This window comes from Rhea pennata, chromosome 1 (genome assembly GCF_028389875.1).
Source record: "Rhea pennata isolate bPtePen1 chromosome 1, bPtePen1.pri, whole genome shotgun sequence".
In the NCBI taxonomy this organism is placed as follows: Eukaryota; Metazoa; Chordata; class Aves; order Rheiformes; family Rheidae; genus Rhea; species Rhea pennata.
Genome location: NC_084663.1, coordinates 1,122,072 through 1,138,039, shown reverse-complemented (window position 1 = coordinate 1,138,039; position 15,968 = coordinate 1,122,072). Strand labels below are relative to the sequence as shown.

The following is a 15,968-nucleotide window of genomic DNA, read 5'->3' as shown; positions in this document are numbered from 1 at the left end:
CCGCACGCCTGTGCCGCGTGCCCGTGCCGCACGCCCATGCCGCGTGCCCGCCGCGTGCCTGTGCCGCACACCTGTGCCGCACGCCCGTGCCGCACGTCCGCCGTGTGCCCGTGCTGCGTGCCTGTGCTGCACGCCCGTGCCGCGTGCCCGTGCCACACACCCGTGCCGCGTGCCCACCGTGTGCCCGTGCCACGTGCCTGTGCCGCACGCCCGTACCCCGTGCCCGCCGCGTGCCCCAGCACCGGCCCTGCCAGCGCCTCGCACAGGAACATCCCCGGCTCCGGCACAGTGGCTCCAGCTCCGGCTCTCGTCCCTGCCTCTTGCTCCAGCCCCTTCCTCCCGCTCACCCGCCACCACCGGCAATTTAACCAGCACGTCCTTTTCAAGAGCCCGCGGGCCAGCCCAGCTCCAGGGACCTCAGCGGGCTGTGCCGCAGGTTTTGCCGCGGCGCCTCTTCCCGCGCCCGTCCCTGGCGGGGACGTTGCAGCCTCCAGCCCGGCCCGGGGCGGAGGAAAAGCCTCCTCCGTCTCTTACGAGCAGCGGGGACCGCTGGAGACCCTGGCGGGCAGATGCACGGAGGGAGGGCACGCAGGGCGGCGCTCCTCCTCTCGAGCCGGCGAGGGACCTTCTCCGGACACCGGAGCCACGGCCCGCGGCCCGGCACCGCGCCGCTCCCGCCCGCGCGGCCCCGCGGCGGTTCTCTCGCTTGCCTCCCCCGTCTCCCTCGCGGCGAGCCCAGCACGAGGTGAAACGTCCCCGCTGCGCCGCGGAGACGAGGAAGCCCCAGGGAAAATCCCGGTTCCTTTCTCCAGGCCTGCGAGGTGCGGAGCAGAGCCAGCGCGGGGCACGCGCGCTGGGCTGGCCGAGGGCGAGCCGCGCCGCGCGGCACCGGCCCCCGGGGGAAGCGGCCGGCGCGGCTCCGGCTCCGGCTCCGGCCCCGGCGGCGGCGCGGGCGGCGAGGAAGGCTCCTTACCCCGGAGATATCCGCCACCCGGTGAATCGGCACCTCCTTCTTGCTGTGCAGTCCTTTGCCGTTCTTGATGGCTCTGCAGGAGAGAGGCGGCAGGAGCAATGAGCCCCCGGCGTAACGAGGGGCGAGCGCTGCCCCGCGAGACGCCAGGCGGCTCGTTAGCCTGCTAATCCCAATTAGCAGCGCCCAGGCGCTCACCGCAGCTAAGCACGTACCTGCTCGGAGAGCGCACTCGTCCCCGCGCCCAAATTAATCTGCTTTGCTCCCCACACAAGGGGAGGCATCAACAGGAATGAGGATGCACCAGCAAGAGGCAAAAGCCATAGATGTTTCTTTCAGCGCTTAATCACTGAAACATTTTAAATGGAACACGCACAGCCAACGTTCCAATTAAAATAAGTGGGAATAATGGAAATAAGTTCCTTCCAGGTTAAAAAAAAATATATACAAGTAGCCTGAGCGAATGCTGTACGTGCAAGGCATTTAGGGGATGAAAAATTAGCAGGTGCCACAGGCCTGACGTTAAACCCGTTCGGATTTCCGGCAGAAGCGTGGGAGGGGGCGGCTCGGCTCGGCTCGGCTCGGCTCGGCTCGCCTTGGCCCGGGGGGGCAGCGATGTTAGCTGATGGCTCCGGGCGCGGGGAAACGGCAGGAGCGAGGCCTGCCCGGGACGCGTGTGCCCTCTGCACCGGCGCGTTAGCAGGCACGGCCCCGGCGCACCGCGATTACGCCGCGGGCGATCCGCCGGCCAGCGACGGCGCGCAGAGGCGCCGGCGGCGGGAGGGGAGGCGCCGCCTCAGCAGCCTTCCTCCTCCTCCTCCTCCTCCTCAAAAAAAAAAAGGCGGCTTGCAGCAAAACGGAGCAGGGCCCTGCCCAGCAGCCTGCAGCAGAGGCGCTCGCCGCGGAGCAGCTCCACCCCCAGCCCGGCTGCGCGGCGCCCGCTGCAGCAGCGTCGGGCCGCACGGCTCCGGGCGGCTCCGACGCGTCGTCTTTCCTTAACCGGCGTGCCGGGGCCGCGGCGCTAGCGCGGGGCGTCCCTGCGCGCGCCGCTGCAGCTCCGGCGCCTGCCTGCCGGGAGCTCCGGGCCCCGGCGCGGCGCGGCGCGGCATGGCATGGCACAGCGCGGCACTCACCGAGCCTCGGCGGCCAGGAGCTCGTCGTAGTGCGAGGACCTTTGGTCGTCGTCCTGCCGGTAGCGGATGACGGTGGCCAGGCCCTTGCTGACCAGGGCTTCGGCGATGTTGCTGCAAGACAGGAGAGCGGGGGGAGCTCAGCGGGGGCCGCGGCGCCGGGGAGGCCGCGGTGCCGGGGACACCGCGGCGCCGGGGAGGCCGCGGCCCCGGGCGGCCGCGGCTCGGGCTGCCTTAGCCGAACGCCCTTCGCCGAGAGCCTCCGCGATGCTCCCCCGGAGCAGGGCAGGGGCTGCTCCTTCCCGACTCCTTAAAATAAAACGCGGGGAGCTCCCTGCCTGGGGGACGGGCTGGGGGTGGCCGGGGGGAGCCCAGAATAGGTCTCGCTTTGGAGCAGTGGGAAAAACAAGGATTTGCAGGGGCGGAAATACGCCGCAGCGGGAGGCCGCTGCAAAGGTAGCTCTCAAAACGCCAGGCAAGCAGCAACAAGCACCTCGAGCTATTTTGGGCACAAACACACGGCTTTGCTGGCACCGAGGGGTGCGGGGGGGGAAGAGGGGCCGGGGCAGGGCGGCAGCCGCTGCCAGCCCGCGCCGCCTCCCGGGGGAAGCCCTTCCTCGGGGCCTCGCCGGGCGCCCGAACGCGCCGGGCGCGGGGAGGGGGCGAGCCCGGCTCCCCCGGTGCCGCCGGCGAGCCCCGCTCCGGAGCCGGGCGCCCGGGCCACCCGGAGGGCTCCGGGGTCCCGCCAGCCCCCGGCTGCGCGTGGCCCTGCGCCGGGGAAAGGAGCGGCGGGCTGAGACGTGGGAAGAGCCAAGGAGATTGAAACCCAACCGGGACGCGCCAGGCAGCGGCTCGGAGAGCAAGCGCTCGGGCTGCTCGCTGAGCGGGCAATTTTATCCTGCCCCCAGCTCTCGGGAAGTGCTGTCATCTTGCTGCCACCTCTCCCTGATGGCTTCATTTATTCAGCTGTATCACGGTTATTGGTTTCTACAAGACAAGCGGCGCTGCGGGAGCTCGCTCCCCTCGCGCCGCCGCTGCCTCTGCACCGAGCTGCCTCCTGAAGGAGCACGTCTGGGCTGGGGCGCGCGGGAATGGGGTGCGCAGGAACCGGGCTGCGCGGGAACGGGGCCATCCGGGAACGGGGCACGTGGGAACCGGGCTGTGTGAGAACAGGGCATGTGGGAACAGGGTGCGCGGGAACGGGGCCACCCGGGAACGGGGCACAGGGGAACAGGGTGCGTGGGAACGGGGCGCACGGGAACGGGCGGCGTGCCCCAGAGCATCCCGGCATCCCTGCGCGGGTGCCCACGCTGCATCCGTGCCCCCTCGCCCCATCCGCATCCGTCTCCCCTGCCGCAGGGGTCCCCCCGTCCCCAGGGACCGACCGTGCCTCGAGCCGCGCCGGCTGCCGCGCGGCTGTTTCCGACACGAGGGCACGCTGCCGCCGCCCGCGTCACGCCGCCCGCCACGCGCCGCTGTCCGCAGCGTCCCGGCTTCCTCCCCGCCGGGCACGAGGAGCTGGAGCCACCGAGGCAGTCGAGGCGGCTTTTCCTCTTCGCCCGGGCTTGCCGCGCGGTCGGCTGCCGCTGCCTGCAGCTCCCCGGCAGCCGCGCAACAGCAGCGCCATCCTCGCACCGCCCGGTCCGCGCCGAGCTCGCCGGAGCCTCAGCGACCGGCCCGGGCAGCAGCCTCGGCGCCGGGGCCAGAGCGGGCTGCAAAGCGGCACCGGGCCAGCGAGCCCCCAGCCCGGCCAGCTCCCGCGAGGGGCCGCGCGGCGCCCTGCCGCGCTCGAGGGGCCGGCAACCGCCCCGCGGCACAGCGCGCGGAGCGAGCCCAGAGCGGCACCGGTCAGCTACGCAAGCGGCTGCGCTCCAAGCGCGGAGGCGCTCGCGGCTCTGCCCGCTCTGCTCCGCTCCGCAGCCCCGGCCCCGCCGACGGCCCGCGGCGCGCGGGAGGCGGCTCGGCCGGCGCGGCGGGCCCCGGCGTCTCTGCAGCGCGCATCCTCCCGGCCACGCCGCCCTCCCGGGAGGCTCACCGCAGACACCTCCCGCCGCGAGCAGCCGCAAAACCTGGGCCCTTTCCAGGGGCTCGGGCTGCAAAAACCTACGCAGCTCTTGGGCGCGAGCCCAGCTTTACCCTGGCGCCACGGCCCACGCCGGTAGCTCGCTGCGCGCACGGCTCCGCCGCGAAACCCAGCACTGGCTGCCGCTGCCAGCCCCCGGCCCGCAGGGCCCCCGCGGCTGCTCCTCGCCTCCCCGGGGATCCCGGCCGCGGCGACCCCGGGCGCTCGCAGCCTCCCTCGGCCCCAGCTCCGCGGGGACGGCGAGCGCCCAGCAGCGCGGTCGGCAGGGCCGACCTGGAGGCTCCCGGCCTTCCCCGGCCCACCGCGCCCGGCCCCGCACCGCAGCTCGCCCCCCGCAGCCGCCCTCCCCTCCCCTCCGCTCCCGGCACAGGCCCCGGGCTGCTCCATCCCATCTGCTGGGCACCCAGGCAGGAGCGGTGGGTGCACTGCGATGGGTGCTGCAATGGGTGCCCCATGGCAGGTGCACTGCAGTGGGTGCACCACTGCAGGTGCATCACAGCGGGTGCACTGCGATGGGTGCACTGCAATGGGTGCACCACTGCAGGTGCATCCAGCGGGTGCACTGCAATGGGTGCACTGTGATGGGTGCACCACTGCAGGTGCATCACAGCGGGCGCACTGCAATGGGTGCACTGCGATGGGTGCACTGCAACGAATGCACCACCGCAGGTGCATCACAGCGGGTGCACTGCAATGGGTGCACTGCAATGGGTGCACCACTGCAGGTGCATCACAGCAGGTGCACTGCAATGGGTGCACTGCGATGGGTGCACCACTGCAGGTGCATCACAGCGGGCGCACTGCAATGGGTGCACTGCGATGGGTGCACTGCAACAGGTGCACCATAGCAGCTGCATCACAGTGGGTGCACTGCAATGAGTGCACTGCAACGAATGCACCACCGCAGGTGCATCACAGTGGGTGCACTGCAATGGGTGCACTGCAATGGGTGCACCACTGCAGGTGCATCACAGCAGGTGCACTGCAATGGGTGCACTGCGATGGGTGCACCACTGCAGGTGCATCACAGCGGGTGCACTGCAATGGGTGCACTGCGATGGGTGCACCACTGCAGGTGCACTGCGATGGGTGCACGGTGATTGGTGCCTTGCAGTGGATGCGCTGCAGCGACGCACCGCAATGGGTGCGCCGTGGTGGGTGCCTGGGTGCGCGTGGTGCAGACGGGCTGCAGCTGAACGCCGCAGCCTCGCTCACGCCGCTCTCGCGCCGGGAAGGGCGACGCTCGCAGCCCCGCATGCGCGGCGCACGGAAAACGCCTGCAGGCTCGGGCCAGCCGGGAAGGGGAGGAGGAAGCGGGGCGGACGGCACGGCTTGAAGGACAGCAAATTCTGGGGGGTTAAATCCCTGCTTCCTCCTCCCCTCCCCTCCCCGAGAGCCGCCGCCGAGCCGACCGGCGCGGGGGCCCGGGCGTCCCCGGCCCCGCGCAGGGCGAGGTCCCGCCGCGTCCCAGGCAGGCCGGCCGTGTGCTCTGCGGCGGGCACGGCCGCCCCGGGCAGCTGCCCCCGGCGCTCCCCCCTCCAGGCAAGCACTCGGGAAGGGGAGCCGGAGCCGGAGCCGGAGCCAGAGCCGAGCGAGAAGATGCAGCTCCCAGTTAAGCCCAGATTAAAGAACGGGAATATGCAGTCGCGGATGAAAGCTGCTTGCTGTGGAAGAAATCTTGTTAAGCCGTGAAATATATTTTTGGCCACTTAAAGAGCAGCAGAGTGAAAAGCGGTCAGTGGCGAGCGCCTTCCCCCGGCACGCTCCGCGGCAGCACGCCGCTCCCCTCGCAGGTCTCCCCGGAAAAGCCAGCAGGAAGCCGCTTTCCAAAGGAAACGTCCTCCGCAGAAACCTCTCCCGCGGCCGCCCGAAACGCGCGGCTCCCGCGGTGCCGTGGCGGGCGCCCGAGCCCGGGCCCGCTCCGGGTGCCGGCCGGGGCTCCGGACAGGCGGGAGCACGCGGCCCCTCCGAGCGCAGCGCCCGCAGCTCGGGCACGGCGGCGCGAGCGGCAGCCGGCAGCCTCCCGCCGGTGCCCGGAGCCGCGGCGCGCTGCGTGTCCCACGGGAGGGCTGGGAGGCCGCGGCACGCCGCAGGTGCCAGGGGGTGCTGTGGGATGCCACAGGATACCAGGGAATGCCATGGGATGCCAGGGAATGCTGTGGGATGCCGTGGGATGCCAGGGAATGCTGTGAGATGCTGTGGGATGCTGCAGGATGCTGTGGGATGCTGTGGGATGCCAGGGAATGCTGTGGGATGCCGTGGGATGCTGTGGGATGCTGTGGGATGCCGTGGGATGCTGTGGGATGCCAGGGAATGCTGTGGGATGCCGTGGGATGCAGCAGGATGCTGTGGGATGCTGTGGGATGCCAGGGAATGCTGTGGGATGCCGTGGGATGCTGTGGGATGCTGTGGGATGCCGCGGGATGCCATGTGATGCCAGGGAATGCTGTGGGATGCCACAGGATACCAGGGAATGCCATGGGATGCCAGGGAATGCTGTGGGATGCCGTGAGATGCCAGGGAATGCTGTGAGATGCTGTGGGATGCTGCAGGATGCTGTGGGATGCCAGGGAATGCTGTGGGATGCCGTGGGATGCTGTGGGATGCCGCGGGATGCTGTGGGATGCCGTGGGAGCCCACAGGATGCCTCGGGATGCCTCGGGGTGCCAGGCAGCCTTCCCGAAGAGCCGGGGCCGGCGCGAGTGCGCAGCAGCGGGGGCCACGACGCCGAGCTCCCGCAGGCACCACCGCCGCTGGCCGCAGCGGCCCCGTGCGCCCACGCAGCGCGGCGCGGGCGTCTGGGTGCTCCCGGCACCCGGCCAGCGTGGGACGGGGCCCCTCCGCGGGAGCCCGGCCGCGGGCAAGGCGGGTGCCGCAGCGCGGCCGGGAGGAAGCGCGGCCGCGGCGCTCTGCTGCAAAGCCCCACGTGTGCCCCACGTGCGCCCCACATGCGCCCCACATGCGCCCCGCGCCGCCGCTGACAGCTGCTGCGGGGGGAAACGGGGGGTCCGCCGGCGAAGCCAACCCGACCGGCGGCCCTGCGAACTCCCAGCAGGTTTGTTCCCTGCACTAATGCAAGGAAAAAACCCGCGTAGCAGGAGCGCTTCGGCTGCTTTCCAAAATAGCTGCTACGGGGGGAAAAATAAAACAAGGGCCCTCGGAGACACCGTCGGAGGTGCCGTGCGGGCGCCCGCCGCCCGCCGCCCGCCGCCGCAGCACTTACATCCCGCCGATGGCGACGGTGGCGCAGGTGCGCTCGGAGAAGGCGGGCACGGTCTCGGTGGCGCTGCTCGCGGGGCGGATGTAGTCCACCGTGACGTTCACCTGAGCGGGGGAGACACGCGCGGGGTCAGCGCCTGCAACGCGCCGCGGCGCCGGGACGCCCCCTCCGCGCTCCCTCCCGGCCAAGCCGCTGCCCCAGCAGCCGCCGCGGCCCCGCGGCGAAAGCGGCGAGCGGCCGAGGGCGACGGGAGCCCCGCGGGCGGCTCCGAGCGCAGCGGCCGGCAGAGCCGCGGCAGCGGGAGCCGGCGGCAGCCCCCAAACTACACCCTGCCCGGGATCGGCGTCTCGGAGCCCGCCCCGCAACCCGTCCTCGGGACTCCCCCTCCTCGGCCTCCCCGCGGGGAGCTGCCGGCTCAGGGCACCTGAACGGGGAAATCGCCCCCAAAGCTCATCCCCAGCTCGTGTTTTGCACCGCAGCTCTGCAGGGACCGGCGCTACGGCCCGCAATCGGCTCGGCACCGCATCGCCCGCATCCTGCTCCGCCGGCCCCGGGCTCTGCACTGGGGCCGCAGGGCACCGGCGGGACGCTCCGGCCGCGCAGTGCCCTGGCGCGCCTCCGGCACCGGCGTCGCGGGCACCGGCACCCTCGCGCGCCCGGCCCTCGCTGCCGCCCGGCGCCGCCGTCGATCGCCGCCTTCCCAAGGTCGGCAGCCGTCAGGGCGAATTAAATCACTCCGGCGGCTCCGCTCCCCGCGGGAGACCCGGCCGCGAGCCGAGCGGTGCCCCGCGCGCTCAATGTCACCCTCCCCGGCGCCCCCGAGACAGGCAGGGGCCGCGGCGACGGTCTGCCCTGCGCCCAGCGCCGGCGCGAAGGCGACGAGGAGCCGGGCGCCCCTCTCCCGCAGCCCCCTCGCATGCGGCAGGAGCTCGCGGCGGAGGTAAAAATAGCCGCCGGGAGCTTGCGAGAGAGAAGGGATTGGAGATCCGCAGGCGTCGCCGGCGGTAATTACAGCAGAGCAAGCCTGGTCTGCCACCCGCCCCGGCCATCTGCAGCACCGCCGGGGCCGGCCGCCCCGCGCGGCGTCCCGCTGCCGCCCGCGGCCGCAGCCCTGCAGCGACCGCGCAGCGGAGGCCCGCGGCCGCCCGCGCTCCCGCTCGCGAACGCCCCCCGCTCTGTCTCCTCGGGCTGCGCAGGCTCCGGGAGACAGAAAGAAACACAGCGTCCTGCTTGAGCCTTTCTCCACCTCCAAGCCTCAGGACAGAGGCTCCATTTCTGCCAAGCCAGCCTTCAGCACGCTCCCGGCTCCGCGCGGCACGTTGCTGGGGCAGTGGCACCGCGCGGTCCCCACGCTGCACAGCAGCACCGCACGGTCCCCGCGGCGCAAACTGGCAAAGCACAGTCCCCACGCTGCAAAATGGCATGGGAACGTCCCCACGCTGCACAGCGACACAGCGAGGTCCCCACGCTGCAAAATGGCACGGGAAGGTCCCCATGCTGCAAAGGGACACAGTGAGGTCCCCACGCTGCACAGTGGCACAGCGAGGTCCCCGCGCTGCAGAGCGGCACAGCGAGGTCCCCACGCTGCACAGCGACACAGCGAGATCCCCGCGCTGCAGAGCGGCACAGCGAGGTCCCCACGCTGCACAGCGACACAGCGAGGTCCCCGCGCTGCAGAGCGGCACAGCGAGGTCCCCGCGCTGCACAGTGACACAGCGAGGTCCCCGCGCTGCACAGTGGCACAGCGAGGTCCCCGCGCTGCAGAGCGGCACAGCGAGGTCCCCACGCTGCACAGTGGCACAGCGAGGTCCCCGCGCTGCAGAGCGGCACAGCGAGGTCCCCACGCTGCACAGTGACACAGCGAGGTCCCCACGCTGCAAAGCGACACAGTGAGGTCCCCACGCTGCACAGTGACACAGCGAGGTCCCCACGCTGCAAAGCGACACAGCGAGGTCCCCACGCTGCAGAGTGGCACAGCGAGGTCCCCACGCTGCACAGCGACACAGCGAGGTCCCCACGCTGCAGAGTGGCACAGCGAGGTCCCCACGCTGCACAGCGACACAGCGAGGTCCCCATGCTGCAAAGGGACACAGCGAGGTCCCCACGCTGCACAGCGACACAGCAAGGTCCCCATGCTGCAAAGGGACACAGCGAGGTCCCCACGCTGCACAGTGGCACAGCGAAGTCCCCACGCTGCAAAGGGACACAGCGAGGTCCCCACGCTGCAAAGCGACACAGCGAGGTCCCCACGCTGCACAGTGGCACAGCGAGGTCCCCGCGCTGCAGAGCGGCACAGCGAGGTCCCCACGCTGCACAGTGGCACAGCGAGGTCCCCACGCTGCACAGCGACACAGCGAGGTCCCCGCACTGCACAGTGGCACCACACTGTTCCCGCTGCGCAAAGCGGCCGAGCGAGGTCCCCGTGCTGAGCCCCGGAGCCCGGCGGCCCCCGCAGAGCCCCGCGCCAGGCACCCGCCTCGAGCAGGGCCGTGCTCGGAGCCGGCCTGGCCCCGGGCCGGGGTACCTGAGCCCCCGTCGTCTCCCAGCCCGGCTGCTGCGAGAGAGCCCCAGGGCACCGGGGCCGGATGCCTGTGCCGCGGGCAAGCCGGCAGCGCCAGGGCCCGCTCGGCGCGGCGCCGGGCTCCGCTCCTGCGCCCAGCGGAGGCGCTGAGACGCCCAGCAGCCGCGTCCTGTCTCGCGGGGAAGGTGGGGCTGCGTCTGGCCCCTTCTCCCCCGGGAGCCCCGTCCCCGCTGCCTACGGCCCTCCGGCAGATTAATTTAATCGAGCCAGATTAGTACACCAAGCTTCCTGCTCCAAACCCACCCCGGCAGCGCCCACGCGCACCGTGCGCCCCTCGGGCGGCCCGGCACCACGACGAGCGCGGAAGCGGGAGCCTTCTCGCAGCCCGGGGCACGCGGGCACCGCCGGGGCGCATCGCTCCTTGCAGCCGCGGCGGCTCGGTGCCGACGGCGCTCCCGCGGGCCCGAACGGCAGCGCGCCGGCCCGCCGGAGACGGGCTAGTCAACGGCTCGGGCCATCCCTAATAGGGCCCAAAGGGACCGACGCTTCCTTCACGGCCCGGCAGCGCCGCGGCACACTAAATAGCTGCCACGGCACGGCCCGGAGACGAACAGCCGCCTGCGCGCCCGGCCGAGCTGCAGAGCACTGTGCCGGCTGCAGGGCTGCACTGGCTGCCAGGCTGCAGAGCTGCAAGGCTGCGTCAGCTGCAAGGCTGCCGTGCTGCAGGGCGGCAAGGTTGCAAGGCTGCACCAGCTGCAAGGTCGCAAGGCTGCAGAGCTGCAAGGCCGTGCCAGCTGCAAGGCTGCAGGGCTGCACCGGCTGCAGGGATGCAGGGCTGCACCAGTTGCAAGGCTGCAGAGCTGCCAGGCTGCACTGGCTGCAGGGCTGCACCAGCTGCAGGGCTGCACTGGCTGAAAGGCTGCAAGGCTGTGCTGGCTACAGAGCTGCAGGGCTGCACCAGCTGCAGGGCTGCCAGGCGGCAAGGCTGCACCGGCTGCAGGGCTGCAGGGCTGTGCCAGCTGCAGGGCTGTACTGGCTGCAAGGCTGCAAGGCTGTGCCGGCTGCAAGGCTGCACTGGCTGCAAGGCTGCAAGGCTGTGCTGGCTGCAGAGCTGCAGGGCTGCACCAGCTGCAGGGCTGCCGGGCTGCACCAGGTGCAAGGCTACAAGGCTGCAAGGCTGTGCCGGCTGCAAGGCTGTGCTGGCTGCAGAGCTGCAGGGCTGCACCAGCTGCAGGGCTGCACTGGCTGCAAGGCTACAAGGCTGCAAGGCTGTGTCGGCTGCAGAGCTGCAGGGCTGCTGCCGCTCCTGCCCCGTGCAGCCCTGCTCTGCGGAGCAGCCCCCTCCGCTCGCCACGGAGCACACGAGCAGCTTGGGGCTTTGCGGCCTCTCCTCCCCGTCTGGGGCAGAGCCAGGCCCTGGTGCCAGCACGGCCCCAGCGCCGCGCCGGGACACGCTGCCCTGGCCTCGCCAGAGCCTCCGCAAGGACCGAGAAAAATCAGGGCTGCAGCCAGCGCCCAGGCGGAAGCGCCCGGCCGAGCCGCTTGGGAAAGCAGCCAAAGGAAGAAAATAGATGCACAGAGGAAGCGGCGCTGTCTTTCCAGCCGTGCCGTGGGGAACGGATACATCCCCGCACTCGCGCTCTTCAGCCTCCCCGCCGCCACCAAGCCGCCCCAGGCTCCTGCAGCACCGCGAGCTACGCGCGCCGGCAGCATCTCCCGTCCTGCCCGCGAGCACCCGCGCACGCGGCTCCTTCGAGGGACGCGGCTCCCCGCAAAGCCCCCCGCGCGCCGGAGCTGCCTCGGGGACGCGGCGGTCGCTCCGCAAAGCCCTCCCCGTCCCCCCGGAGCCGGGAGCGAGCGCCGCCTTTCCCACCCTCTGCCCCCTGCACCGCGCTGGGCTCAGCCCCGCGGTGCCGAATGGGGATAAAAGCCGTTCCCGGAGCGGGGCCCTGCTGCAGGTCCGATTGCTCGGCTCCCGGCCCGCCGCTCCGCGGGAAGGGCCGCCGGGACGCCCCAAGCCCCGGCTGCGCCCGCACTGGCCCCGCGCCGCAGAGCCTGCAGGCTGCCGGCAGCCGCCGGCGCTTTTCTGCTGCCGTCTTCCTGCGTCCCAGAGATTAACCCCCCCGCTAATTAGAGGAAAGGGCCGGAGCGCCCGCTCGCACTCCGCTCTATTGCCCGCGCGCGGCGTAAATGCAAAGAGCCGCTTCCCAGCGGGACCAGCCCCGCGCGAGGGAGGGAGCAGGGAGACGGAGGGAATTATTTGGGAAGCAACCTCCCCGTTTTGTTCTTGCAGCAGGGGCGCAGGGAGGCGGCTGGAGCGGGCCGGGAGCTGGGAGCGCCGGCAGGGCTGCGGCGCCTCGCCGGCAGCGAGCTGCAGCACAACCGGCAGCTCGATACATACTGAAAAAGCAGCGAACAGGAGCAAGACGCTGATGCGTTTAGTTGCAGTTCGTTCCACCGGCTTGGGCAGGGTAGGGGCGGCGAAGCGTCTCCGGCCCGGAGGGCAGAGGGAAAGCGGGACGGAGCTGCCGTGCCGTGCCTGGGACGCGCTCGGCGTTCGCAGGCGGCGCCCGCGCAAACCTCGGCCCGTCCCTCGCCCTGCCGAGGACCCGCTGCCGCGGGCCTGCACGAAAGCAAACCTCCGTGTGCCGCCACCGGCACCGGGCTGCTGCCGCCTGCGGCAATGCACCGGGAGGACGACACGGCCCCGGGGAGCGGCGGCCGCTTCGCTCGCCGTGACCACGCGCACGGCTCTGCAGAGCGAGCCTCGTCCCCGGGGGGCACCCGGGGCGCCGGCAGCCCCCCGCGCGGCGCGGGCAGAGCTACGGCAGCAGCGGGGCCCCCACCCCGGGGCCGAGGCGGCCGCGCTCTTGGGACCGGCCCCGGCCTCCTGCAGCATGGGCCGCGGGCTGCTCCGCTGGGGTGGACGGGTGCGATGGGGTGGCCCACGCCTGGCTCCGCAATTCCTAAAGTGCAGCTCCCTCTGGGTCCCGCCGACCCTCCGGATCCCGGCCACAGGCACCCAGGAGGCAAGGTCGCCCCGTGCAGGGATGGTACCCAGGAGGCAAGGTCACCCTGCATGGGGACGGCACCCAGGAGGCAAGGTCGCCCCGTGCAGGGACGGCACCCAGGAGGCAAGGTCACCCTGCATGGGGACGGCACCCAGGAGGCGAGGTCGCCCCATGCAGGGATGGCACCCAGGAGGCAAGGTCACCCTGCATGGGGATGGCACCCAGGAGGCAAGGTCGCCCCGTGCAGGGACGGCACCCAGGAGGCAAGGTCACCCTGCATGGGGACGGCACCCAGGAGGCGAGGTCGCCCCATGCAGGGATGGCACCCAGGAGGCAAGGTCACCCTGCATGGGGATGGCACCCAGGAGGCAAGGTCGCCCCGTGCAGGGACGGCACCCAGGAGGCAAGGTCACCCTGCATGGGGACGGCACCCAGGAGGCGAGGTCGCCCCATGCAGGGATGGCACCCAGGAGGCAAGGTCACCCTGCATGGGGATGGCACCCAGGAGGCGAGGTCGCCCCGTGCAGGGATGGCACCCAGGAGGCAAGGTCACCCTGCATGGGGATGGCACCCAGCAGACAAGGTCGCCCTGCTCGGGGACGGCACCCAGGAGGCAAGGTCGCCCTGCTCGGGGATGACACCCAGGAGGCAAGGTCACCCCGTGCAGGGATGGCACCCAGGAGGCAAGGTCGCCCTGCTCGGGGATGGCACCCAGGAGACAAGGTCGCCCCATGCAGAGACGGCACCCAGGAGGCAAGGTCACCCTGCATGGGGACGGCACCCAGCAGACAAGGTCGCCCTGTTTGGGGATGGCACCCAGGAGACAAGGTCGCCCCATGCAGGGATGGCACCCAGGAGGCAAGGTCACCCTGTGGGGGCCCCCCCAGCCCGACGCCCCGGCCAGGCCCCGGCACGGCCAGCGGCACAGTGCCGGGAGGGGAGCGCGGTGCAGGGCCCTGCGGCTCGGCTCGGCTCGGCTCGGCTCGGCGCCGCAGCGCGAGGGCAGCCCCACGGATACGCGCCTGCCTGGCCGCGCTGCGCCCACCGACCGCGAGCCGGCGGGGGACATTCGGGCAGCGAGACCAGAAGCGCATCCCGGCCTCGTCACTCCTGACGTTCGGCTCACCCGTCTCGGACGGGACGATTGCGGCAGCCGTGGCGGGGTCCGGAAGCGCGCTCGAGGGCGGGGGGGGAACGAGGGAGCTCGGCGCAAAGATCGATGCTGACAGCAAGCCGCGGGAAGGCAAGGGCACGGCACCGCGCGCCGGCCTGCCGTTCGAAATCGCGGCGCGCTTCCAGCCCCGGGGGACGGCTCCGATCGTTAACGCAGAGGAGTTTTTCATCGCTTTGCTCAATCAGATTAATCTGAAGTGAAAAACGTGGAGCTGACAAAGGAAATATTTATAAAGCACGCTGTGCGACGGCGGAGGCAGCGGGGCGCCGGGCTGCGGGAGGGGCCGGCGCGGCTGCGGCTGCGGCTGCGGCGCCCGCTTCGCCTGCGGCCGCGACACCCCGGCAGCTGCTGGCGAGCCCACGGGGCCGGGCCTCCCGCTGCACAGGGCTCGCGAGCTGCGTTTTCCGTGCGCTTCCCTTTTTTCCTTAATACTCGCGCGGGGCTCGGAAACGGCAAGGCGCTGCCAGGCGTGGGAACGGTCCTCAACGAGCGGCAGCGAGCCGCCGTGCCACGAAGGAAACCGATTTCTTTTGACCATTTTACGAGCGGTACAAAACTGCACCCTGAGCACGTGCTTGGGCAGTTAAGCGCGCGTTATATTCTCCGCTCCCCCAAATCGCTCTAAACCAGCCCAGAAAAACATGCCGGGGAAACAAAGGAGAAAAGAGAATCCGGCAGGAACAGCCCCCCGGGAGCGGCCCTCGCCCCTCGGGCCGGCCTCCCCGGCGGCGGCGCCGGCGCCGCGGCCCCCTCCGCCTCCTACCTTCTTCCCGATGAGCTTCTTGCGCAGGAACTCCCGGGCCTCGAACATGTAGGGGATGTCGTAGAGCGGCCGCAGCTTCCGGTTCTTGTCCTGCAGCGGGAGAGACGGCAGAGAAAGCGGGTGTCAGGGTGAGCTGCCGCGCCGCGCCGGGCTGGGCCGGGCCATGCCGCGCCATGCCGTGCCGGGCCATGCCGTGCCGGGCCATGCCTGCCTCTGGCACGGCCCCCCCCCACTGCTCCGGGCAGCCGGAGCCGCCCCCGGAGCCCCGCGGAGCGAGGCCGCAGAGCCCGAGGTGCGGGATTTCGGTGCCGGGAACGCCGTCGGCCGAGAGCAGCGTCCCGCCGGAGCGGTTTTGCATCCTGCTGCCGGGAGGTTGCAGCAGCAGCCGCAGCTGCCCCCCGCGGCTCCAGGCTCTCGCTGGGCAGCGCGGGGACCCGCTGGGCGCAGGGCGGGGGGTTCTCCTCCGGCGTGGCACGGCGCGGTGCGGCACGGCATGGTGATCCTTTTTCAGGCCGCCTCCACCCAGCCCGTCACCGGGGCATCGCCGCGGGCGTGCGGTGGCGGGTGCCCGGGCCGGGCAGGCGCCCCACGGCCCCGGTGGCCCCGGCGGCGGGTCCAGCTCTGCGCGGCAGCGCCGCGAGGGCCGGGCGTGCTCCGGGCGCTGCCGCGGCTCCGCGCCCCGCTGCAGGCACCGGGCAGGCAGCACTCTCCCGTTAGGCAGCAGCTAATTACGAAAGCTCGTTATTTCCTAAGTACTCAGCGGAGCAAATCGACACGGAGCGACACAGGAGGAAAAGCCGCTCCGAGCGGAGAGGCGGGATCGCCAGCTGCGAGGGGAAGGGTCCCGGCGGGCGCCGCTGCCGCGGGCATCGGGCGGGCGGGTGGACGGGCCACCGCCGGGCGCGCGGCGGCCCCGGGAGGCGGCACAGGCGCCCCGGGGGCTCGCGCCGTGCCCCACACCACTCCCCCGGCTCCAGCCGGCCGCTCTTGCGGCCCGTCGCAACCCTGCCGGGCTCCCGGGGCTGCAGCCTCCGAGCGGAGCCGGCCGCCGCCTGCCAGGGGCCCGCCGGAGCAGGGGCTCCCAGCGGAGCTCCCC

The 15,968-nt window shown here is 71.8% G+C and overlaps 1 protein-coding gene across 1 annotated transcript in view; it reads right to left on the bottom strand.

Moving 5' to 3' along the window:
- The window catches only part of SND1 (staphylococcal nuclease and tudor domain containing 1), a 105,038-nt gene that overhangs the window by 54,891 nt on the left and 34,179 nt on the right, over positions 1-15,968 (bottom strand). The window contains exons 11-14 of the mRNA XM_062579497.1: positions 14,873-14,962; positions 7,407-7,507; positions 2,104-2,214; positions 974-1,046 (exon numbers count right to left, since the gene is read on the bottom strand). Coding sequence (XP_062435481.1) covers positions 974-1,046; positions 2,104-2,214; positions 7,407-7,507; positions 14,873-14,962 — 375 coding nt within the window. The remainder of the gene's footprint in view (positions 1-973; positions 1,047-2,103; positions 2,215-7,406; positions 7,508-14,872; positions 14,963-15,968) is intronic.